We start from the raw sequence: 27,810 nt of genomic DNA, 5'->3' as shown, positions 1-27,810 counted from the left end.
TAATTGCTTTCATAACCTTAGCAATATGTCCTTTGAACTTCAAATTTCTATCTAGAATCAACTAATATCCCTTGCTTCTTCCACTCCTTCCAACATGGCTGAAAGACAGACAGACATTGTGGAGGTGAAACAAGGCAAACGAGGGTCACCAGTAAAGTGCACCAGGGTTCCATACTAGGGCCACTATGTTTTAATTTGTATATTAATGATATAGTAAAAAAAACAAAAAAAAAGGGGGGGGAGACATTCTGTTGTTTGTTGTCAATGCAAAACTGAAGAGAACAATAGTTGATAAAGGCGATGTAGACGTCCTGCAGGATGATTTAAATAAATGGCAGCAAGGACAAAGGACAATGATTGACAATCATAAGGTAATACACTTCAGGATGAAAAAGATTACATAATTTGCAGCATAATGATGGTACTAGATAACAGGAAATTGATGAGGCTAGAGATATAGGATGATGGTGGACAGAGATTTGAAGTTCAGAGGACATTGCAAAAGTTGGCAAAATAGCTCAAAAGATTACTTGGATGCTGATGAACACACTAACAAGTAAAGATAGGGAGATTATTACCCTCTTCATAAAGATAGTGATTCAGTCATGGGGATGTCAGTTTAATAAAGCTAAATGTAAGGTTGGGAAATTTAGGATCAATAGATGGGATGCTTTATACTCACTTGGTGGAGTATTATTATGATGATGATGATTTGGCAGCATATGGAATACTGTGTACAGATTTGCTTTTCACTTGGGTTTCTTGGGCATTAGGAAATGGTAGAGAGGATTCAGAGACCAATAGTGATCAAGATGGTGACAGGTCTGTGGAAAGCTCCCTATGAGCATAGATTAGAGGTATGTGGGTTGCAGAGTTTGACAGGCAGAAGAAAGGGGACATGTTAGAAACTTATGCTACTAAAGGGATTCTATAAGAGAGACACTAAAGAAATTTTTCAATATATGATGAGTAAGGAGAGAACAAAGGGTCATCCCTGTAAGAGTATGATTAGATGTGCAGACTAGATTTTTTGCTTGGAGAGTGATGAAGTGGAATGGATTGCAGAGGTAGATGTGAGTGCTCCTACAGTGAATGAATTTAAGAGGAGGTATGACAGGTATTGTGTGAATAATGGCTAGTGTCTGCTGGTCTGGTTGGCCAAGTGGTTAGAGTATCCGCTCTCCTGCCAAAAGGCTGCAGATTTGAATCCTGCCATAGGCATGGATGTTTGTGATTGTCTGTGGAAATACTAATGGTGGTGGACAGACTAAAGTTACTAGTCATACTCTTACAGGGAAGACCCTTTGTTCTTGTAGATGATGTGGTTCGCTGTAGTTGGTGAAGACGGAGAGTTGTAGAGTAGATGCACTCTCTCGATGAGTCTTTGGACTTGGAGGTGTCATGTAATAATAATAAAGTGTTGATCTCTTTAGATGAGTCAAGTGACTGTTGATCCTAAATTTCCAAACCTTACATTTAGCTGCATTAAACTGGCTTTCCCCATTTGTTTTCCAATTTTCCAGCTTAAACAAAGCCTCTTGAAGAGACACATCTGCACTATTACTGACAACCCTCCAAAATTTCATATTATCTGCAATCAACTGAGTATCTTCCAGTACTTCAGTGATAATATCATGGACATAAAGAATGAACAGTAATGTTCCCAGTATCAAACTAAATAAGAATAAGAAATATAAGAAATTAAATAAGTGTCTTACAACAGCACATGTTCCAAGAGAGTGGAAAGAAGGTAAAATTGTTCCACTGCATAAAAGGATGTGGCTACAAATTATAGGCCAATCTATATATCAGGAGTTGTGGTTAAGGTACTGGAAAGAGTGGTAAAACTAGGGTATAGAAATGGGTTAATAACAGCAGTATTCTCTGTGATTGTCAGCAATGTGTTAAAGGAAGATCATATTTTACTAACCTTACTTACTTATGTATTATAACAAGGCAACAAATGTCTCAGACAAGGGAGAAGGCCTATACAGTAGTATACTTAGATTTTGCAAAAGCTTTTGATAGACTGTCACACGACAAGCTTTTAAATAAAATGAAACAGATGGGATTGGATAACAGACTAGTGAGTTCGATTGGTGACTGGCTGTCAGATAGGTATCAGAAAGTTGTATATGGCATGCAGTATCCCAAAAGAGGAACGTCACTAGTGGTGTGCTGCAGAGATCTGTACTGGGGCCATTGTTGTTCAATTTGTATATTAATGATATTGAGATGGGTTTAACTGGTGATATGCAACTGCTTGCAGATGGCAAAAAATTGGAGAGAGAGCAATGCAGAGGCAAGCAAATGTTACAACCTTACAGGAGGACTGGAATAGCCTGTATGAATGCAAAGGTAAGTGGAACTGTCAGTTCAATGTTTACAAAGTGTAAGGTTTTGAAATTTGGTAAGCAATGATGGGATGCAAAGTATGTACTTGGTGGGTAAACTTTAAAGGAGGTAAAGGATATGAGAGAACTAGGAGTAGTGGTGAACGACAATCTGAAATTAGGAAGCCACATTGCACTAGCTGTGTAATCATCACATCATATAATGGCAATGATATGTGAGGACTCCGATGTGCAGAAATAATGAGGCTATGATTTCATTATATAAGCCCTTGATCAGTCCTCATACAGATTATTGTGCACAGACATCGTCACAGGGATTTTATGGTGATTAAAATATGTTAGAAAGGATCCAGAGAGGATTCACAAAAGAAGTCAATGGTCTTTGGAATGTGGAGTATGAAGACAGATTGAAAGAATGTAAATTGCAAAGCCTTGTCAATAGGAGGAGGAGGGATATGATTGATACATATAAGTTAGTCAGAGGTTGTTATCAGATTGACATAAGAAAAAATTTTTATAGAATGGAAGAGAGAGAGGGGGGGGTAGAACAATAGGCCATCCCTGAAAACTGCATAAGGAGGGTGTGAGCAGAGCGAGGAGAAGGTTCTTTGCATGGAGAGTGGTGAGTGGAATGCATTGCCTGAGCATATTTTGAAATGTAGACACAGTGAATCAGTTAAAGCATGGTTGAATGAGATTTGTGTGATAGTCTGACCTCCCATGATGAGTCTCTGATTTCACAGAGGTCAGATATTAATAATAATACACTGTTGAACTCCACCTGTAACCTTCCTACTCTCTGAAACTGCTTCCTCCACACCCCCAACATTAAACTCTCTGATATTTATCAGAAAACCAGTTACCAATACAATCCACTAACCTGATATCCAAGCCCATATGTTGCAACTTAAATATCAACTTGTCTCATGATATTGCATCAAATGGCTCTGCAAAATCCAAGAACCTTAAGAATGCTTTATTCTCATCCTGCTACTCTATTATAAAAAGCAACCAGATTACTTAAACAAGAACATCAGATCCCTTAACAGATCCATGATGGACTGCATAAAAAAATATTGCTCTCATCTACCTAATTTTGTATATGATCTCTCATAATTTCTTCAAAATCTTAACAATAGAAGAAATACTGATTTATAACCATGTGTTGGGGGCCCAATGCCAGGAAAACTCATAATAAAAGTTTAATAGAGTGAAAAAATATCAGGAAATTATTAAAAATAGTATTTAATGATTTCAATATTTCATCTCAGTTACAGAGATATTATCAGGGAGTACAAAATGAGACTTGTAACACACACACAAGGCAACACAAAACTAACTGAAACAAGTGGATGAAAGACTAGAGTCTTAATTATGTGATTGCCCTCTATGGAACATATCAGCAGCCTAAGATGTTACTGGGATCTTGAAGTATTAGGGTTTTCCATATTTTGGGAAGTTTTATGAAACCATATTTATTTAAATTAAGCTCATTTTTAAGAGCAGCAGCAGATTCTAAAAACAGTCTTTCTCTTCTAAATTTACTGTGATGGAGCATGATGGTCTTTTTCCAATTGATTCTGAGAGCTGTATCCAAAGCATGGTCTGCAAGGCCAGATTGACCATAATCATGACTACAGATGTTTTTTTTTTATGTTCTTCCATTCAGATAGTAGTTGATCGTCCTGTTTGGCAATAGCAAGCCAACTAGCAGAAAAAAGGAACTTTATATACATCTGGAACTGAGAGTGGAAGCAGTTTGTCTTCAGTGGAGCAGATGCCTGTAGTTAGTTTTAAGTGGGACTTGAAAGTGGGTGCCAAGATTGTATCTCTTTTAGATTCTGGATATTTTTTCTGAAGTGCCTTGGATATAGGAGGTGGTAATAGCATTACTAAAATCTTTCTGAAGAGGTCGTGGAAAGGATTTTTTTTTATTTTATATATTGTGGGAACTGTAGCCATTAGATAGAAAAGCGTAGTGTATATGATTGAGTTCTGTTCCAGGAGAAGTCTCATTGGAACAAAGGTTATAAGCTCTATGGGTTAGTGTTTTATGACACCATATTGATGAGGGGGGTGATGGGGGAAAGTTTGTGAATGTATGCCTGTGTGAGTTTTTTTTTATTATTATTTGATTTTTATGGTGCAAAAATTGTCATACTGTGCCAGAACACAGGTCACAGCAGTATATATGGTAATTGGTTAGTAGAACAATCACAAACATCGATGCCTTTGGTGGGATTCAAACCCACAGCCTCTTGGCTGGAGATTAGATATGCTAACCATTCAGTCAACACCAGGCTGGCTGCCTGTGTAAGTGAGGTTTCCTCTCAGTTACAGAGACATTGTCTGAGAGTACAAAATGAGACTTGTAATATTTTATATTTATATTTCTTTATATTCTCTCCACAATGTTTTCTTTCTTTCTTTCTTTTTTTAACAGATTATGTTGTTATTATCTATTTAAGTTTCATAATATTGCTTCTCTTAAAAAATCTCTATCATGCACTACTGACATTCTTCCCTTGTTGTTTCTTATGACTTAGAACTGCTACATGCTGTCTCCTAAGTTTGCCATAATCACCAGAATTTGTAATTCTATATATGTACTGTACTTCTTCTTGGCTAAGAATTCTATGTTTAGCAACTGCCCAATGAAGACTGGATGGTCACTTTCCCCACATGAAGCTATTATTACCAAATCCAGCACTCTCAAACTCCTGGTCATCTCCATCACACATTTAGTGCTTGCTATTATCCTTTAGTAACTGTATAAATTCCATTTCCATCTTGCCATGGAAATGGAAGGCCTTTTATACCGTCAATCTATGTACCGATGGGTTAAAGTCCATGCTAACTGCTTAGCATGCACTCATTGTACTAATCTGTTGATGTGTGACATCCCTCCCTAGCCTATAATAGCAACCACCAATGCACCAGATAGCTTCAAAACTATCTCCCTTAGACCTAAAATCTTCCTTAACCTCTATTTTTGTTGGTGAAAATACTTCAGCTATCATCAATTAATACCTCTCTTCCTGTCACGATCTGATTATGCACACCTCTTATCATAGCATCTCCACTGGAAAATTTTAGTGTAGTGTGCAATCATCTGGGATTGGTCCTTGGGATTCGAATTTCTGATCAGGGTTGTAAACTTTTATATCACATTTCAGTATTTCATGTAATTTAGTTGAATTTCCACATTTTGGGTTTTCAATGATTTTTTCCTACCTCAAGTATTAATATGTATTCCTGATAGCACTCCTTCTGGATATTTTTGATGGCTGTTTTATAATTCTACTTCATTTAATAATTTTTACAAGTAATCAATCTGGACATCCAGAATTATTAACATTTATCACTATTGGTAATTAATATATAGGAAACTAACCTTTATTAAATTATCCAAAAATTTATGAATTTCAAATACATTAAGCAAGAAAATAATTGGGGTACTAATAGCAATATCTTCTATTGAGTCAGGATAACATTCTCAGATTTTAATACTTAACTACCATACGTCAATAGCTTTGAAATAACTATTTTAGTTATTCTGCTTTATTTTATGAAAGTGAGAAAAGCCATTAGATGGACATATGTTGATTTCAACATATGTTGACATATTGTTTATTTACTGAAATTTCATTGTCAATTGCATGGGTTACTTGATTTTTGTCTAAAATAATATAGTAAATGATCGCAAAAGCAGACAAAGGCGACAGAGTAGTCATCATAAACAAAACAGATTACCACAACAAAATAACAGCTACTTTAAATAACAAAAACACATACCAGAAAGTTCAAAATGACCCCACCCCCTGACCTCATAAAACAAATTACCAACACCCTATACGTTCTAAAAAATCAAAACAAGATAGACAAAATAACAACAAAAAACACAACACCCCACATACCAACATACCCCTTATATGTTTGGATAAATTAAAACCCACAAAGACGGTTACCCGGTATGCCCAATAGTCTCATACAAAAACACCACCTACTTACCACTACTTACCAAGTCAAAATCAATGATAAAAAACACAGACAACCTTTTCCAAAAAATATAAAACCTAACTCTATCTCACAAAGACATCCTCACTTCAATGGATGCAACTTTGCTATACACGTAGACGTCCCCAGAACATTAGACATCATACACACACACTACTCACAGAAGACGACACCCTAGGTTCATGGGTGTGGTCTTCTTCATTCTATGAGCAAAATTAACACTCAGCAATATCATAAACCTAATCAAACTAATAATCTCAGCAAACTTCTTTAAATTTAACAATTCCAAATTTTTGGATTCCCTATGTGCCAAAATATCAGTGGACAATTAGCTGAATTATTCCTATCACATATAGAATCACACCTACTCAGCCTGTCCCCCCCCCCCCCCCCCCCCACACACACCAGCATCACCTTTTATGGCCAATACGTGGACAATATTCTATGCATTGGAGAACCAACATGCATCACTATTTTACAAGCAGCTCTTAACAACTTCAGCAACAGACTAAAATTCATCGTAGAAACAGAACATCAAAAAATCTATCAATTTCCTAAACTTGGCTAATTAGAACAAACAACAAAATAGTCACAAAAATATTCCACAAACCCACACATATTGGAAATTATCTCCATTTTAACTCATACCATTCTTATTCTATTAAAAATCAGTCATCCTAGCACAGTTTATAAATGCTTACAAGTTTTCGAATACACACAATTATCTTAACACAGAAATAAAGAAAGTAACACAGATTTTTAAAAACCGAAATTACCCAACACAGCTAATAAATTACACCAACAAAACAATAAATTACAACAACCAAAACAAACTTCCCATCACAAAAAAACATCAAATTGCCATACATCCAGAACACACACAAAGCTACAAATACATTTTCAAACACACCGACTATAAATTGGTGTTCACTACAAACTAAAAACTGACAACACTTCCAAAACCTAAAAAATCTCACACACACACAAAGAAATACTAGAACACCACAACGTAGTTTACAAATTTCCTTGCCAACAAGATTGATGTCACCTATACAGGTTCTATGATCAGATCTTTGTGGGCAAGACTACAAGAACACTTCCATGACTGTAGCATTCCAATTACAGAACATTTAAACAATAAAAAACAAAACAACCAAAAGAAAAGCAGAATACAAAATACAGGAAAAACAGAAATATACTTGTGTCCATGTCCTTGAACATAAGCATATCCCACAAATCGACAAAGCCATAATCATAGATATACAGGAAAATGAAACAATGCTTAGAATATTGGAAACATAGCTATAAAATGGGACAAAAATTCAATAAATGTCCACCACCCCCTACATAATCTCTGAGAGTTGGAAACTCCAAAACATAAAAATTAGGTCATGACTCTGACCAATGGGAAAACACTGCTACACCAAAGACAAAACCACCAAGCTAGCATGACATAGCCTCCACTTCCCCCACGAGCTCCAAAGATGACACACTGCCGAAATGGCTCACACCCCATTACTCCTACCCCTGATCCTATCCCATCATATCCTTCTCCTGCCACAAAAATTTCTATCTTTCACCCCTCCCAAAAAATTCTCTGCCCAACCTAATTTAAAAAAAAACCAGGGTTTTTAAAAGTTTGCATACCTCTTGCCTCACCAATAATTCTCCCACATCTCTCTATCCCCACATTTTTGACCCCCCCCTTCTTTTCAGTCATACTTCAACAGCAGATGAATGTATATCGCCATACTCCAGATGCCGCTGAATAAGGAGACAACCAGCAACATCCTACAAAGGTATGTCCGAATTATCCTTCCTATATATTCTTCATGTATCTGTCTATAAAACATCAGTAATGCTCTAAAAATTGAGTAAAAAGCCAATAACATTATAAAAAGGGATACTCCTAAACAAAAATAGACTAAATAGCCATAAAAATAATAATATAGTCAACTTTTTTTTATATTTAGTTATGTAAACAATATATCATACTTCAATCTTCATCTTGCGATAACATCTTTGAGCAATGACTCGACGAACAAAAGCTTGAATCTTGATTATAGCCCAGTGTTTTTGCTGATATTCTCTTCTAATCAGGAATCCACGGCATCTTGCCTGAAAAATAAATAATATTAAACGAACATAAATAATACATACAAATGCATACAGAACATCTATGGTAGAACAAGCACTGGTTGTTTCACCATTTCACCCCCCATCATCTGATATCTCTCTCTCTCTCTTTTTTTTTTTTTTTTTTTTGAGAGAGAAAAACAAATGTCTTATTCTCGTATGTACTTTTCTTTTTTTTTTTTTTTTAGAGAAAGCACTTAAGACAATATGCATAAAGATAAGTTAATTATCAACTACTTTAGTAAAAATATTTTGATAGAACTAAAGTTTATTTCAATAAATTCCATTTATTCATTAGACTGCATGGCTCAGAAACCTCTTTCTGTAATATTTTCCACATCTCTCTATCCCCACATTTCTGATCCCCCCCACTTCTTATCAGTCATACTTCAACAGCATATGAATGTATATCGCCATACTCCGGATGGCGATATACATTCATAGACCCAAACTCTGGTCTTTAAGCTATTCAAATTACTGAATAGCTTAAAGACTAAGTTGTTTAAAATTATTGCTATCATCACATTTGTATTAAGAGAATAAATCATTTTGAAAGAACTGTTACCTGAAGTGCTACAATATGACCTCTAAGATGTTTAAATCGATGGGATAAGATTCTAGAACGGATCAAAGCCTGAAGACGCTGATATCCTGTCCGCATCTATGGGAAGAAAAATAAAAGCTTAAAAATAACAAAATCCTTTATAGTTCTGCAATATATTGAAGCAGTAGTGCACTCAGGATTTAATCTTGGGGGAGGAGCGAGTTGAGGAGACGATTTGAGAATACACACTATGCATCACATACAACCTATGATTGAGCATCTGCAATGATTGCTAATCCATAAGTAGTATAGAAAGAGAAGACATGACACAACATAAATAAAAAATAATAATAATTTTAATCAGGAAAAGATTTTTGGAAAATTTTCTGGTGTTTTTTAATCCGTTTTCTTTTCTTTTTTTTGGGGTGGGGGCCTCCCTGGGTGCACCAATGTATTGAAGCAAGAAAGTAACACACACACAGTAATATTTTAAGTCTTGTTATTGAAAAATCAAGTCCCCTCAAACAACTCGCCTATTCTTATAAATACACTGGTATCCAAAACCTAAGGATGAACACTATTTATGAACGCTATATCAGCTTGTGGCAATTTGTATAATTGACGATTTCAAGTAGAAAGTGGGTACACATTCAAATTTTTGAATTGTGTGCAAAGGGATCATGTGGTAGTGATCAAAAGGATAAAAGGCAAAAGGCAGTGCTAAGCCTCCAATTGTCCTGAAGGTCTGTGCAGAAGAACTGACTCCTATCCTATGCCATCTGTACGGACTCTCTTACTCCACTAGTATATCCCAAAGCCTGGAAATTGGCCTATATTCAACCCATTCCTAAAAAGGGTGACAAATTGCTGCCATCTAACTACCATCCTCTCACTCACCTCAGTTCTATATAAAGTGATTCAGAAAACATCAATTCTCAACTCTTACTCTACCTTGAAGGTACCCAGCTATTAAGTGACCACCAGTATGGATTCCGTCGATGCCGATCAACAGGTGACCTGCTCTCATATATCACCCACCTCTGGACAAATGCCACAGAAAAATTTGGCGAATCCCAAGTAGTTGCACTTGATATCTCTAAAACCTTTGACTGGGTCTGGCACAAAGGCTTACTAAGCAAACTTCCATCATTTGGACTGTCTCGGGACTTCTGTAGATGGATTGCCAGCTTTCTGTCTGGACACACACAGACAGAAAGCTGTCTACCATCACACACTATGTGTGATGGTAGACAGCTCCCTATCTCCTCACCATCCAACTAATGCTGAGGTCCCACAAGGTTCAGTTCTCTCACCGACCCTCTTCCTTCTGTATATCAATGACCTACTTCAGTTGACCTCCAGCCCAATACACAGTTTTGCAGATGACAGCACATTGCACTCCTCCCTTTCATTTGATAAACCTTACCCTACACAACTCACTTCAACCCACAACTTCCCTTAATTCGGAAGTCCAAGCCATCCTCCAATGGGGCTCAGATAACCTCGTCAACTTCAACACTAGTAAAACCCAGTTCTGTCTTATTTCCCACAAAAAAGAACCATTTTCTCCCAGTATTATTTTTGATAACACTCAAATTCCCAGACAAGATGAAATTTCTCTTATCGGAATTACCTTGACATCAGGCATTTCCTGGCATAAACACATCACAACCATTGCATTCTCAGCTTCCAAAAAACTAGGATTACTCTTTCGCTTAAGATTACTTCACCTCTAAACAGCTGTTAACCTTATACAAATCACAAATCTGCTCAGTATCGAATACTGTTCTCACATTTGGAGTGGGGCTCCTAAAAGCTCCCTCAAAATGCTTGCCTTAAATATAGAATAGAGCAATTAGACTGATAAATAATCATCTCTTACCACCTCACTTCCCCCCCTCCCCACTTTCACATAGATGTTTGGGTTCAGCAATATATATATAATCTACAAATATTTCTATGGGAAATGTTCATCTGAAACAGCATCAATAATTCCACCACTGTATACTAAGCACATCGGAACACGTATAGCTGCCACCCAACATCCTTTCACAGTTGAAACCAACAGGAGGAGGAAAAGAACAAGTTTCTTTTCCTCCTCCTCCATCCCTGCTACTGCAGTACTGTGAAACAGTTTTCCCCTGACATATTTCCCAAGGAATACAACATACAGACTTTTAAATCAAATGTAAACAAGTTTCTCCTTTCCCATCCCACTACCCATATATGGTACTAAAGTACTATAGGTTGATCAGCCAACCTCTCGTATATGGGCCCAGCATAAAAAAAGCAAACTGTGTTTGAACAAAGCTCTTTTCACGAGGGAATAAAGTTGAAAACTTGGATGTCTTGTAATATCTCAAAGACTTCATCTAGATGATTTCATGCAGGGAAGAATTATTGGAAAGCTTGAAGAAGGCGAGAGCAGAATTACTGATATTGCCAGAGAGTTTGGAATCTCAAACAGTGTTGTATCCAGGCTCTGGTTAGCATTTCAAACCAAATGGAATGTCTTACAGACGTTTGCTAAGAGGGTCACCCTTGCTCTACCATGGAGCATGAAGACAGATTTTTGGTTATAACAGAAAAACGTAATCAACACACCACAGCAGGTCAGCTTGCAAGTTGGCTCCATTCAAGCATAGGTATGAGGCTATCTCAACAAACAATGGCAAGAAGTCTGCAAAGAGTGGGCCTATACGCCTGAAGACCTGTAGTCTCGATACCCTCCTTTATCCACAGCTCACTATAGAGCATGTTTTTAGTGGTGTTGTATCCATAAAAATTGGACGACAGCAATGGGCTAATGTACTCTTTGCAGATGAGAGTCGTTTTAGTCTTTCCTCTGATTCTAGACATGGGAGACCCAAACTATCCACACAACATCTATCATACTTTTCTTGGAACACATTAACACACATAGTTCTCATAAGTGACTTTGGCAATCCATTCCATTCAATGACTGCTCTCTAAGTGAAAAATATAGCCCTCACACCCTTGCTAACCACACTCTTACTCAACTTCCAAGAATGACCTCTCATTCAGATCCCTCTGGCCAAATGTTGAAATATTTCCTCTGCATCAATACTATAAAACCTTTTAAGTAACTTAAATGTTTCTATCATGTCCATTCTTATTTTACCTATCAACAACTTTGCAATCCATAAACCCTCTATCTATCTTCAGAAGGCATTCCACAGACTAGATTGAAGCAAGCGACCCACCATGTGGATCGCTTGCCTCAATCTTCTGTACTACTTACTCATCCCCAAGAAACCCAGGACTTGAGCACAGTAATCAAGATATGAACATATCAAAACCTTATAAAGAGAAATGATAGCTTCCTTATCTCCATTTGTTAGTGTGGTCTTCAATAACTAAGTAATCCTATGAGCTACCTTGGCAACCTTAGCAATATGTCCTCTAAACTTCAACTTTCTATCTGCCTACAAATATCAAATCCTTAGTTTCATCAATTTCTGGAATACATTTCCACAACATGGTACACAGCTTGTAATTTATTCATCCATCAATGCATACTTTACATTCTACATTAAACTGAACACCCATTATCATTATGCCAATACCGTCCATTTAAATCATTTTGCAATCTTTCCACATCATCTTTATTAATATTACCCTATCCATTTTGCATCAGCAAACAGCTGAATATTTCTCTTCAAATTATTTCCTATATCATTTATGTACAAAATAGTAGTAGTCCAAGCACACAGCTTTGTGGCACACCACTAATCAGCTACTTTCTCCTGAATTATGCTCATCTATATGAAGGTGTGCTAAAAATTTATGATAATCACCATGAAGGAATTGAGGTAGAACCATGTAACTTTCACATTATTCTACATATTCCCCATAAAGTATTATACACTTGCTACAACATTGTTGTATCATTTGCAATCCTCTGAAAAAAAAAGTATTTTCCTTATTGCACAAATTAGTCTATTTTTGTTCGAGGTATTTATCAGAACTTTTCAGTCTCCCCCCCTCCCCCATATTTCATTTTTGGTATCAGCCCATGTCATTCTGATATCCATCCCCCTTTGTTCTAATTTGCATAACAGAGTTCCATGTGATATTCTATCAAATGCCTTTGCAAATTCCAACATTATGACTATGTAGCCATTTCCTTTATACAACTCAAGTTGTCACTATATTAAAAAAAAGTGAGAAGTGAGTAAATAACTAAGGCATGACTGACTCTTCATAGAACCATGCTGCCTCTCACAGAATATGATATTCTTATTCAATCATTCCTGAATTCTCTCTTTGACCAACCTTTCCAGTACTTTTAACCACCACTCCTGAGATATTTATTGGTCTATAATTTGCTAGTGCAGTTTTAAAGCCTCCTTTGGGCAGAGGAATTATTTTGCTCTCCTTCCATTCCCTTGAGACTTTGCCAAAGCTGAGACTTAAATTAAACTGCCTAGTCAGAAGCATTGTCAGTTCCCATGCACATTCTGTAAAATGCAAGCTTATATCCCATGTAATCCCACAGCTGTATTTGCATTGAGATTATGCAATATCCTACATGCCTCCAATTCATGATGATATACCATTACAAAGTGACTCAACTATTTTGTCTGCTTCTGCCATTGGCATTCATTAAGGTTATCCTTCCACAGTCATTACTCCTCTTACTTGCCATATAACAAAAGAACTCTTTGTTTTTTGCTTTGGCCTGCTTGGATAATTTCTTCTCATAATCTGATTTTGCCTTCCTTACCATGCTACAGCAGCAACTAACTGTATATTTTGTCCCACTGGCCTTAATCTCACTGGCCTTAATCTCACGCATGTATATCTCGTGCCACATTGTCATATATATATGACAATGTGGCACGAGATATACATCAACAAATTACTGCAATTCATCGGTAGTTTCGCCTGCCCATCCTAATTTTCATTCTACTAATTTGTTGATGTATATCTTCTGTGTCATCCCTGGAATCCCCTGACCTAAGCAACCAACTGTATATTCTGTTCCACTGGCCTGAATAATAAAGGTCCTCCCTAATAATACTAAGCTCTTTACATTCCATCCAAGTTATGATGTTAGCAAAGCTTCACTAATGTCTATAACTAAAGCCATCAAAAACCTGAAATGTGGAAGGGCAGCAGAAGCAGATGATATTCAGGCACATATGCTCAAATATAGAGATATAAAGGTTGCAGAAATTATATTGCAAAATTCTATGAAAGGAAATAAAACGGATCAAGAGAATTACAGAGGAATTTTCTTATTGAGTATTCCAGATAAGATTAATGCAAGTATACTTGAGAAGAGGCTAAGAAAAATTATGGAAAGGGAATCTTGGAGAAGAACAAACTGGATTCAGGTCAAATAGAGGTTATCAGGATCAAATATTCACTTTAAAACAAATAGTTGAGAAATCATGGGAATATTATTATTATTATTATTATTCAGGCCTCCATGGAGTCAAAAGACTCATCGTGGGAGGTCCTTCCTAAGAACATAAAGTCTGTCAAGATTCATCGAGGGGAGGTCCCCCTTAAGAAACACAAAGTCTATCATACCACTCATTGACCATTCTCGCTCTCACCCATCCATCAGGCAATGCATTCCACGGTTCAACCACCCTCCACGCAAAGAAACCACTCCTCACCCTCTTGCTCACAGTTTCCTTTCGTAACTTCCAGGGATGGCCTCTTGTAATCACTCCTTCCCGTTGTTCAACCAAGCAAAAGAACTCCCCAGTGTCAACCCTGTAACCACCTCTCAACAGTTTAAAAGTCTCAATCATATCACCTCTCCTTCTTCTATCCACCAAACTCTGCAGTCCACATTCCCTCAGCCGATCCTCATAACTATGCTTGTATCCTTTCCACAGTTAATTTATCCCCTTCAAATCCTGGGAACCAAATCTGAGAACAATAGTCTAAGTGTGGTCTGATCAGAGACTTATACAACAGAATGATAACCCTTTTATCTCTGCAGGTCAGTGTCCTTCTCATAATTGCAGCAATCCTCTGTGTTACCTTCACACCACCTTTGCAATATATCCCCTAAATTTCTAAATGTAATAACAAGGATCTGTATTTGGGTGTTGTAGATCTGGAAAATACACATGCCAAGGTACCAAGAGAATAGCTGTTTAAAATGCTATGATTATATGGTGTAAATGGTACATAATATAATCAATACATAGTCTAGATTTGAGTTGTAAGTCAGCATTTAGGACTGAAGAAGATACAGGAGGATGGTTTTATGTTACAGGTGTGAGATAAGGATGCCTGCTGTTTCCACTGTTATTTATTATCTATATGGATCACATCATGATGAAGATAATGAGAATGGCATTAGGCCTAATATTAAAATTGGAAATATTATTATTATTAACACTGACCTCCATGGAGTCGGAGACTCATCATGGGAGGTACACACTATTGTACACAAAGCTCATCCAACCGTGCTTTAAACTGATTCAATGTGTCTACAATGTCTACAGAGAGAGATAACACACTCAGGCAATGCATTCCACTCACCAACCACTCCCCATGCAAAGAACCTACTCCCTCCTCTACTCACACCCTCCTTATACAGTTTCCAGTGATGGCCTACCTACCTAATAATTATGAACATACAGGATGGAGCTGTTGGTGGATGAAAATGGTAGACTGTTAACCACAGAAAAGGACATAGTTAAGGTACTGAATGAACAATTAATCGTGGTATTTCATCATCGTTGGTGGAAGAGAGACTGATGGTTAGTGAGCAGGGAGATATATGAGGAATTAAGTAAACTTGATTTTAATAAGACAGTAGGACTTCATAAGTATTTAACAAGTGTCTTGTAAAAGAATGGAATCCTAAAGGAATAAAAATAGAATAAAATTGTCCACTTTACAAGTGAATAATAAGAATGAGGCCCAATTAGTGTGTCTGAAGTTATAGCAAATATGATGGGCAGGTTAATAAGAAATAGGATACAGAATCTGATATAATTGGAATGTTCTCTGTGATATCTGGTATGAGTTTATTAGCAGTCATGTTTTAGCAGTCTACTTACATATTACAAGAAAGTGACAAGTGAATTAGACAAGGAAGATGCATATAAAGTAGCAGATTTTGCAAAAGCCTTTCATGATTTCCACACAACAAGGCTGTAATTTAATCAGAACAGGCAGGATCAGATAATAGATTAGTGAGTTGGATAGGAGATACTGCTTACTGATACCTACTGATATCAGTAAGCAGTGTGTATGGAAGAGCAGTATCCATAAAGAGGAAAGTCACTAGTATTGTGCTGCAGCTGTCTGTTTTTGGCTCATTACTGTTTAATTTGTAGGCTAATGATATCAGGACAGGTTTAATTGTGCATATATACAGTTTTTTGCAAGATGAAAGTTTCAAAGAACTATAGGAATAGCATAAATGTGGTGGTGGATTTACAGGATGATCTGAATACAGCTACCAGATCAATGTTGTGAAGTGCAAGGTTTTGAAATTTGTTAGGCAAGAATGAGATGCAGAGTAATAATTGGTGGGAAAACTTTGAAGGAGGTAGAAGAAATGAAAAATCTGGGAGTATTGGTTGTCAGGGATATAATGTTTAGGGATCATATTGATTATTGCAATGATGATGAGGAGACCTTGACTCTTAGACTTAAAGAAAGGTTATGACTCCAATGTATGAGATCTTGATCAGGCCACATATAATAACTGTGTACATAGCCAGTTACTTAGTTTCAATGTATTTGGATACAGTGAGAGTAGTGTCATGTTTCTGGAATGAATGTTTGGTATCATCAAATTCCTGAAATTCCTCAAGGGGGGTTGGGTGTGTATAGGAGAATCTTTGGTATGAAGATAGATTGCAGGAATGCCACTTGCATACCTTTATGAATCTCTTCATCTCCCTAGTATGGTAAGGAATGAAAAACAGATTTGAATTGATGTAAAAATGAAGGATACTTATTTAAAAGTACAAAATTCTAAACTTCTAATGAAACCAAATTAATGTTTGGGATAACTTATTTTTCATTAAATAGTGCAGTACTAACATAATTAAAGGACAATGATAATGGTACATGTTGTAAAAGCTGAACAGTATGATCCATAACTCCATTAAAGTGGGTTAGAAAAGATAAAACACTTGTCCAGATTGTACTAAATATTAAAAAAAAAAAGATGTAACTTTCCGAATGGAAAGATGATCAGTTTTCTATTCAGATTTCATGTATAAGAGTTAAGCTTTTTTTGAAAGTAATAGAATCACTTTCAAAGAAAGTGATTCCATTAAAAAAAATGACATTTAAAGATGACTGATGTTTCACCAAACAACTCAATGTGCACCATTTGAGGGAGAAAGGAACTCCAAAAACTGATAGAGAAGATGGTTCTTAATCTAGAATGGTCAGGCTAACAGTAAAAGATAAAATCTTTATGTTGTTCTTCATTAATAGTGGCTGATCTTCCTGCCCAGAATAATACAAATAACAGTAATAGGATATCTAGTATTCAGCATATGATAAAGAATAAAAGGGTTCACTTTACTCTTAGGAATACTAAAAAATGATGCTAATTACCGGAACAGAACTGAAGGATTGAAGAATGAAATAAACTGGATTTTTTTCACATACACATTCATATATTCAAAATTCCTTTCCTACACATTCTAGCTATTATATTTCATGATAAAATGCCCCTCTCTTCAGCTCTACATTTTCTACTTTAGCAATGCATAACTTCCCTCCCATTCTTGAGTCTTTCCAACTCTAACATTCCTTTCAGATTTCTATCTCACATAATTTGTACTTCTCGCATCATTTATTTGACCATTGCTATCACTTCATTGACATTCCCTGTCCTAAGAGTAGGCAAAGTAAAACTTATTTAACATACTGTTTCTTGCTTGTCTTAAACTGCTGCTGAATTTCAATGAATGGCTTTCTACACAACTTTATCTTGCAAATCACTACTACCAAGTTTCAATTGTTTTCTTAGTCAAATACTTATACTACTCATTGGACAGTACAAGCATCTATGTATAAAGTTCTGCAATCTGTTGTATGTATGATTTATATAAAATAAAAACTGCTGACCTCATCATAGCATGACAATGTTATATAACTGAGTTAATGACAGGAATGGGCTTTATCATGGAAATGTTGAAGAGGAGAGAATGATTTCAAGTTTGTGTTCATCCGGTTCAGAGACCCATCAAACATGTGCAAAGATGTCTACATGTACAAGGCACTAGAGAAGAATAGAGATCTGCAAGTTGTCCAACTGTGTCATGCAGACTGCAGACAAGAGTAAACAAAAGAACATGCAGGTAGATTATTATGTCTGTCCACGAATGCCAGGAGTAGCAGAAACAAAGGGGTAAAGTTTGATGCCTTGGTCAATATGTTGGGACCACAGATTAGTGAGACCTGGCTATCAAATCAGACATACTAACTGGTACTGAGTGTAAAGGGTACAGTATTTTTAGGGAGGATAGGAGAGGAGGGGGCATGCTGTTAATGACATCAGATGACTTGAATCCAGTTAGAGTTGAAACCTATGATTGTAGTAGTAGTACTACTACTACTAACAGAATTTCATGTGGCAGTGAGTTTGAAGCCATCTGGTGTGAGGTGGAATCTAACAAGATCAATTACATAGGATGTTGTTATAGAACTGGTGGATCGGTTGCTAGTGATGAACAATGCATCACCAAACAGAAAAGATGAGCATGAAAGGAGTAATCATAATGGGAGACTTTAATTGGATATTCAAATATAGATTGGGTAGCAGTTAAATCTCATGAAAAGAATGAAAATTAATTTATTGAGCTGATGGGGGGACAACTTCCTTAAGCAGTATGTGAAAAAAAGAACTTGAGGTCAAACAGTGTTAGATTTGATTAGTGTCAGAGGGCATTTCAGTTAAAGATGTAACTATAAAGCTTCTGGTTGGTGACAGTGATGTGATACTCACTCAGGAAGTGACTAAGTTTATGAATGTTCCATTCAGGAAAGGTTACATACTATACTATATGTTCTCTGGGCATCTACAGATGCCGTACGTCACTCCATGCTCGGTGATGTGCCACACGAGGCCTTGCTATATAGTCCTGTTGTTTGCTATTCTGGCGGCCTCAACTCTCTGAAGATCAGTCACTCCACACACCATCCATGCATCTCATTGATGGTCTATGAGACCATCAATAAGATGCATGAATGGTGTGTGTGTGTGGAGTGACTGATCTTGTTCCTGTAGAGTTCCTGGAAAAAGAGGTGTCCTTCCTCTTTTTCCAGGAACTTTATCATCTATTACTGTTCTGAGAAGTCCCCCTTTCATCCTTTCTATGTGTCCAAAATATTTTAATTTTCTTCTGTCAATATCCTTAAGGAGCCTTAAAGTTCTACTGATCTTTTCTAACACCCAATCATTTGTACATGTGATATCCTCATGTACACATTTTTAGTATGTGATATCCTCAACAGCCTTCTGTAACACCACATCTCAAAAGCAGATATCCATTTCTTATCTGATTTCTTTAGGTTCCGAGTCTCACATCCATAAGTCGCCGTTGAAAAAACAACTGCATCCAAAATCCTCAACTTTGTTCCCATGGAGATAGATCTATCCTTTCAGATTTTAGACAGGTCTCTGACCTGTCTAAAATCTGGAAGGATAGATCTATTTAGCCATTAATAATAGATATTAATAATAGATACCAAGTGCTCAAACTTGCTGACTTCCTCAATTCTTTCTCCATTAAGGTACACTTGTTTCTCAAGAGCTTCTCTGTTTGTATTTCCTTTGAGAACCATAATCTTTGTCTTGCTGGGATTGAGTTGAAGTCCTCTGTTATTACTGATCTTGTTAACTTTGTCAAGAATTAGTCTTAGTTCTTCCATGTCATTACAAAGGAGTACTGTATCATCAGCATACCTGAGATTACTGATCAATCTACATCCTATCCTAATTTCTGTCCTGAGCTCATCCAATGCTTCACGCATGATGTCCTCCACATACATACTAAACAAGTGAGGAGAAAGTAAACATCCTTGCCTAACTCCTTTTCCAACTTGAAGCCAGTCAGTCAATCTAACACCTATTCTTCCCGTGGCTCCCTGTACAAGTTTGCTATCAATCATAGTTTGTTGAGGAAAACCCATTCTTTTCATTACTTCCCACAGTTTCACATGCTCAACACAGTTAAAAGCTTTAGAGTAGTCTAAGAAACACATTACCAGAGGGAGTCTGAATTCTTTATATTTTTCTATAATCTGTCTAAGGCAAAGGATCTGATCTCTGGTGCCCTTACCTTTCCTAAAACCTGCTTGTTCCTCAGGCATCTCTGCCTCAACTTTGGCCTCAATCCTATTCAGCATGATCTTCAATAAAATTTTGCTTGCATGAGATATTCAACTAATAGTTCTATAGTTCTTGCATGCCTTCATATCACCTTTCTTATGTAGTGGTATGAAAACCGACCTTCCAGTCTCGAGGCCATGATCCTGTCTCCCATATCCTTGTAATCAATCTATGAAACATTCTTATCCTTCCATCTCCTGTGGCTCTAATTAACTCTGCTGGGATTTCATCTGCACCTGGGGCCTTATTGATGTTAAGTTGCTTAACTGCTCTTTCAACTTCATGCCTAAGTGGAGGAGGTTCCAAATCAAAATTTTCCTGGTGAGAGGGCTCCATGTTTTCTTTATCCACTCTGCTGTACAGTTCCTCACAGTATTCTTTCCCTCTGTTTTTGATTTCCAACTCTTCTGTTAGTAATGCTCCATTCCTGTCTTGGATGGCATTCAGTTTAGGCTTCAATTTGTGCTTTAAGTCATGAACTAAATAAAACATGTGGAACCACAAAGCAGGAAATTATGACCAACTGAGGAGTATATTGAGTTCATTGGAATGGGATTGGTTGCTGGATGGTAAGAATATTGACAGTGCATGGGAAGCATTTAAACAATACTTAAATGATGTAATATCAGAATGTGTCCTGAAAGTTTGAAGAATAAATAGGGTAGAAGTCAAATGGATGTGCAATCTTATTAAGCAAAATATTCATAAGAAAGGGATGATGTGGAAGGAATAACGTGTGCATAAGAATGATGTGCATTATGAATATTATAAGCAGCAGGCTAGAATAGTCACAGCTGTTGTTCGGAAAGCAAAGTCTGAGTATGTAAAGAAAATGGCTCTGTGTGACAACCCACAAGAATAAATTTAGTTTAATCCTTTATCCAAGTGTATGCAAACAAAGTTTGCACCTGAAGTATCTTCAGGACTGAGACAACTCATTGTAAAGGTGGACCAAGCTCTCATCACTCCTTGTCTCAGTATCTCCCACAATGCAAAGCACATCTCCTTGCAGACATGTATAATGCTATGCATTAAGGGAATGGCCACTACCTAGACCAGTTTCTACCTTTATTGAGGTCTCGTCAGTGGGAGCCAGACCCAGAAGTGGTGATACTAAGGCAGAAGCAATGGAGAGGTCATATTTATTTATACGAGTTGCCAAAAGGTGTACCACCTTATTATTAAATTACTCTGGATTTTAGAGAAAGATGCTGGAATATATTTTCCACTTGGTTAGAAGATAATAAATTTAGTTTCATCCTTTATCCAAGTGTACGCAAACAAAGTTTACGCCTGAATTATCTTCAGGACGATTAAACTAAATTTATTATAGTCTAACCAAGTGGAAAATAAACTTCCAACATCTTTCTCTAAATCCAGAGTAATTTAATAATAAGGTGGTACACCTTTTGGCAACTTGTATAAGTAAATATGACCTCTCCATTGCTTCTGCCTTAGTATCACCACTTCTGGGTCTGGCTCCCACTGATGAGACCTCAATAAAGGTCGAAACCAGTCTGGGGGTAGTGGCCCTTCCCTTAATGCATAGCATTATACATGTCTGCAAGGAGATGTGCTTTGCATTATGGGAGATACTGAGACAAGGAGTGATGAGAGCTTGGTCTACCTTTACTATAAGTTGCCTCAGTCCTGAAGATACTTCAGGCACAAACTCTGTTTGCATACACTTGGATAAAGGATTAAACTAAATTTATTATAGTCTAACCAAGTGGAAAATAACCTTCCACCCCACAAGAATTCTATCGATATGCTACAAGAAAAAAAAAAAAGAATGAATATGAAAGAATAACTCTTCTGAATGCAGATGACAGATGACTCAGAAGTTGTCAACTAATGAGTACCCATTCCTGGTGTATGCAACATTCATTGAGCTCACTGCTACCTCTTCACTGGATAAAGAAACTAAGGAGGATGAGGTATTAGAGCTGTTGCACAAACTGAATAAGAATTCAGCAATAGGGACTGATGGGATATCAGCACATTTGCTAAAAGAGTATTTAGCTGAAGTGGCTATTCCTTTGACCAGACTGTTTAATACAAGTCTCAGAACAGGGAATGTTCTGCAGGAATGGAAAGAATTTATGGTAATTCCATTGCACAAGGTAATATAAAGACCAATGTATCCAACTATCGACCAATTAGTATCTCAGGAGTGGTGGTGAAGATTTTGGAAAAATTGGTTAGGACTTGCATTCAGAAATGGGTTGACAGTGAATCACTACTTTGCAATGAGCAACATGGGTTTATAAGGGAAGGTCATGTTTTAGCAACTTGCTCACATTCAATAACAATGTTACCATTGAACTAGACAAGGGGAATGGATACACCATGATACTTTTGGATTTTGCTAAGGCTTTTTACAGAATACAGCAGGGTAGACTGTTGCATAAATTGAAGAACATTTCATGTCAGAGGATGGCTGACTGATAGATATCAAAAAGTGGTATATGGGAAAGTGAGTCTGCAAGATTCAAGGTAACAGTGGTGTAACACTAGGATCAGTGTTTGGTCCACTGTTATTCAATCTCTACATTAATGATATTGGGAGGGATCTGACATGTGACATACAGCTATTTGCTGACGATGCAAAGATAGGTAGGGTAATTAGGAATGCTGCTGATATGCAGTACTTGCAGAATGATTTGAATAGGCTGGAATTGTGGGCATGGGAAAATGGATGTCAGTTCAATGTGTCAGTAAATGTAAAGTCATTCACTTTGGCATGATTAGATATCGAATGTTGTATTAAATTTGTGGGATTATGCTAGAAGAAACTAATCAGACTAGGGATATTGAAATGTTAATAGATAGAAAGTTGAAGTTCAGGTGCCATGTAGCAAAGATTGCAAATACAACTCAAAAGATAATTGCAATGCTGAAATGAATGCTCATGTGTAAAAACAAGGATGTCATTTTGCCTCTTTACAAGGCCTTGGTAAGACCTCACTTGGACTGATGTGTGCAGGTCTGGTCTCCTGGTTTTCATAGTGATTCTGATATATTGGAGAGAGTGCAAAAGAGAGTGTAAAAACTGATATCACAATTGTGGAATACATGAAGACAGATTGAGAATTTGTAGACTGCAGACACTAGCAAAAAATGGAGAAAGATGGGTGATATGATTGAGTCATACAAACTTCTGAAAGGTTCATACAGGATTTCAGTTGATGGAATTTCTCCATTTTTATGGAGAGTGTGGAAAGGAAAAGAGGACATCCTTGGAAGCTGAGAATTAATGCTGCTAAGAAGGAGGTGAGGACATATGATTGGAATGAATTGCCACTGGATGTTGTGAGTGCAAGCAGGGTGAATGAATTCAAGAATAAGTATGATAGTTGGTGTGTGTAGGTGTGTAGTATGTAGCCTCCCTCGATGAGTCCCTGACTCCCTGGAGATCTCTCTTAATAATAATGAGGTGGTCAAATAATGTACACAGCCACCTAACTTCTGTGGAAATGTGTATTCATAAACAGTTTGTCTTTTCTTCTTTTTTTTTTTTTTTGTAGGGATAAAATATTCTATCATATCCATCTAAACTACGTGATGCTTCCATCACAGATAAAATTCAAAACAAGTCCCTCTTCCCATACAAGTAGCATGGCATGAAACTACCCATCCACAGAGATTTATTTCATTCTTCTCACATGTAAATCTTGCACTCTTTCCAAACTTAATGCCTTTTACTTCCATTTCACCATCTCTTCTTTAATTTTCTAATTTCACTCTGCACATTCCTTGATTCATTCTTTGACAACTCCAACTCTTCCTTATCTCAATGTAATAATGATCCTCTCTTGCAGAATTTGTATCATATAGTCTATCACATTTATTCTTGTTACACATGTGACATAAATCAATATTTAAATATACTGTCATACCATAGATCTATGAAAGATGCAAATAAAACAAAGAAAACCAATCATCAAAAATAAAATAAAACAAAGTACAAAATAATGCTTCAATTATAAATTTCTAAAATTTAAGTTTGACAAAATTTTCTTATTACATCTAGAAAGTGTCTACGTTGGATATAACCTCTCCAGAAGCGTTGAATAATAATTGAATTTTGCCTCATGCGGAGAAAACGACGACGATAATACCAGCCTCTTATTGCCTTTTGAAGAATAAGTATTTTACGGGTGAGTACTCGATCTCGCTCTTGTTCTAAAAATAAGTCATGGGCATCCTGCATAGAATAAACATAATATATATTAAATTCAAGAAATTTTGGTGAATTTTTTTAAAGAAAAATTATCACAAAAAACAGACAAAAAATTAATTAATACCTTTAAGAAAACTTTTGTTCTTCCAAGTTGGTAATCAGTTTTACCTAATACAACTGCACAAATTTTAATTGAAGCAGCTTTGCAATCTATTTTGTGAGCAGGTCCAACGCCAGATATAAGAAACCGGTAGCGATCCACAAATTCTCTAAAAGTATGCCGGATAGGATAGCCCGCTCGACGTATGCGTATAGTTTCCATCATCCCAGAATACCTTAATTGCTTGCAACATAGTTCTCTGTCAAACATCTGGAGAAATAATGCTATATCAGCAAGTATCCATAGAAACAGATACAAAACAACTGACTTATAATTCATATATATATATATATAATATGCAGTGGAATATGATTAACCAATGTATTGAATTCACATCTATGTCAGTTTTTTTAACAGCAACATTCAGAATAAGTTTCTGCAAACAAGCTTTTTCATTTTACATTTTCATTTACAATAATTCTGTATTTTTATGCACATTTTCTGTTTTTAAATGCTTGTTAGTAAAATACTGGAACTGTATACCTATCTGCATTTTTTCATCTTCTGTTTTTCCAATTTAATGATTTATTAATTTAAAATTATCATGATTAATATTGATTATACACTGTAATTTCATGAAAAATAATAGTAACATTTTGATGTATAAATTAAAGATGCCAAGAAAATTATATTTTTGGTTTTCTTTTATCCAAGTGTAAACAAACAAAGTTTGTACATGAAGTAACTTCACGACTTGGCTACTTGTATATACAGACTAATGATTTCACATCAATTGCTTGAGTATTCCATAATGCAAGGCACATATCTTTACAGACAAGTATAATGCTATGAATTATGGGAAGGGCCACTACTCGAATTGATTTTGACCTTTATTGAGGTCTCATCAGTGGAAGTCAAACCCAGAAGTGATACCAAGGTTGAAGTAGTGCAGAAGTCCTATTTCCTACTAAGGCAACTGATGTGATATATATGACAACTGATGTCAAACTTTGTTTGCTTACACTTGGATAAAAGATGAATGCAAGTATAGTATAACCAAGTAAAAAAACTTTCAATATCTAACTCTAATCCAGAGTATTTTAGTAATAAGGTGTGACACCTTTTGACTACTTGTATATGGAAATATGACTTCTGCATTACTTCAACCTTGCTATCACTTCTAGGTTTTGTTCCTACCAATCAGACCTCAATAAAGTTCAAAGCCAGTCTGGGTAGCAGCCCTTCCCATAATGTATAGTATTATGAGTATGAGGAAAGATTGAGAAGATGTAATTTGCAGAGTCTGGTGGAGAGAAGGAAGAGGGGAGATATGATAGAGACCTACAGTTGGTAAGGGGTTGTTATAAGATCAATGGTGGAGAAGTTCTACAGAGAATAGGGGGAGATCAGGGGAGAACCAAAGGTCATCCCTGGAAACTGTATAAGGAGGGTGTGAGTAGGGGAGTGAGAGGCACGTTTTTTTCGTGCAGAGTTGTGAATGATTGGAATACCTTGCCTGAGAGTGTCTGCAAGGAGTTTGAGTGTGTTTAAGACATGGTATGATGAGATGTGTGTGTGTGATAAAAGGACCTCCCAGATGAGTCTTTGCTCCATGAGGTCTTGGGAAATAATAATAATAATAATAATATATTTGTTTGTAAGATATGTGCTTTGCCTTATGGGATACTAAGGCAATGATGTGAAGTCATTAGCCTCTATATACAAGTAGCCCAGTTGTGAAGTTACTTCCCGCACAAACTTAGTTTGCTTACACTTGGATAAAGGATGAAACCAAGAATATAATTTCTTGGCATCTTTAATTTATAGTATAATCAAGTGAAAAAAACTTTCAACAATAACGTTTTGATGGATATTTTAGTTATCTAACCACTTATAATTCAGTTTAGATAAGATACTTATAACTCTACTATAATTCTGCTTTTTTATAAGGCTGACGTTCCTTTTATAAAATAACAATATTTTGATAAAAATTTAAATGAAATTTGTAAAGAATTGTACTTATGATTTGTATCATAAGCTCAATAGATAATATAATCTATTGAACTTATGACAGCAGATGAAGTGCGTCCTGTCCAAGTAGAGAACCAGAAGGAGAAATGGCACAAAGGAATTTGGGATCGCTATAGCACAAAGTAGCAATGGATGGGATGGGATGGGACAGAACATTTAACAGGATCGTACACAACAGACCACAGATGATGAGCAAGAAATACTCAAGGAAATTAGCTTATCATGTGCAAATCAAGTGATAACTTATATACCAATAAGAGTATTCAACTTCAAGAATTTTTGATCAGAAAAAAAAAATTTTCAAGTCTGTGGTAAAGGAACAAAAGGATATCAAGAGATTCTGCAGTATTAGAGGATTTAATTGCAACTGAGTTGTTATCCTTTCTCACAGCAGTCATGCAGAACACAAACAGGGGCGAATGCTGGTCTTGAAATTCACACTTGCTCTTGTTATCATTCAGGGAGTGAGAGGTGTGATTGAAGTCTGATTAGCAGAATAATGAATTACTGACCATTTAAAACTATATATTTAGAAATTTATGTACCTTTAACCATACAAATACAACATTTATTTTACAAATGATATTCTATCTTTTTTAATTTAGCTACTTGGATACAAATTCTACCCCACGGTTCTTCTTTATGAACTGGTCAATAACATCGTCATAAAAAGTTGGTTGTAACTTAATTTTCCCAAGCAACACACACACACACACACACACACACACACTTTCCAGATCCTTAGAAAAATTCTAAGGATCTGGATGGCACACATTCAGCCTACCTAATATATAAGATCCAGCATAAGTCAGGACTCTAGCCAATCTTCAACTAGTATTAGAAACCATTCCATACCAACTGGCTGGAATGTACATGATGTTAATATATGTATATAGATAGATACTTGTTGTTGTGCCCAATGTATTTCTACAACCAACAGATAACACCAATAATAGGACTCTAGCGTTGATGTATAATTTTTTTTTTTTTTTTCACCAGAGGTCAGGCCAACAATTGTTGTAGCGGTTGGTCAGTGTCTTTAACAAACCAGTTTGATTGTAGTGTAGCTTGTTTTCTGTGTATAGTTGTATG

At 36.4% G+C, this 27,810-nt stretch overlaps 1 protein-coding gene across 2 annotated transcripts in view; it reads right to left on the bottom strand.

Annotated features, from left to right (window-relative positions):
* Positions 1-27,810, bottom strand: part of ck (unconventional myosin-VIIa ck) — a 526,896-nt gene that overhangs the window by 265,545 nt on the left and 233,541 nt on the right. For both annotated transcript variants that reach the window (XM_090413984.1, XM_090413985.1), the window contains exons 16-19: positions 24,712-24,957; positions 24,432-24,611; positions 9,073-9,168; positions 8,367-8,489 (exon numbers count right to left, since the gene is read on the bottom strand). In XM_090413984.1, the coding sequence (XP_090270110.1) occupies positions 8,367-8,489; positions 9,073-9,168; positions 24,432-24,611; positions 24,712-24,957 (645 nt within the window). The remainder of the gene's footprint in view (positions 1-8,366; positions 8,490-9,072; positions 9,169-24,431; positions 24,612-24,711; positions 24,958-27,810) is intronic.

The sequence above is a fragment of the Typopeltis vanoorti genome, chromosome 24 (genome assembly GCF_054136105.1).
Source record: "Typopeltis vanoorti isolate ZY-2024b chromosome 24, IOZ_Tvanoo_1.0, whole genome shotgun sequence".
Classification (NCBI taxonomy): domain Eukaryota; kingdom Metazoa; phylum Arthropoda; class Arachnida; order Uropygi; family Thelyphonidae; genus Typopeltis; species Typopeltis vanoorti.
The sequence above is the reverse complement of the archived record's forward strand: the minus strand, read 5'-3'. Positions and strand labels throughout refer to the sequence as shown.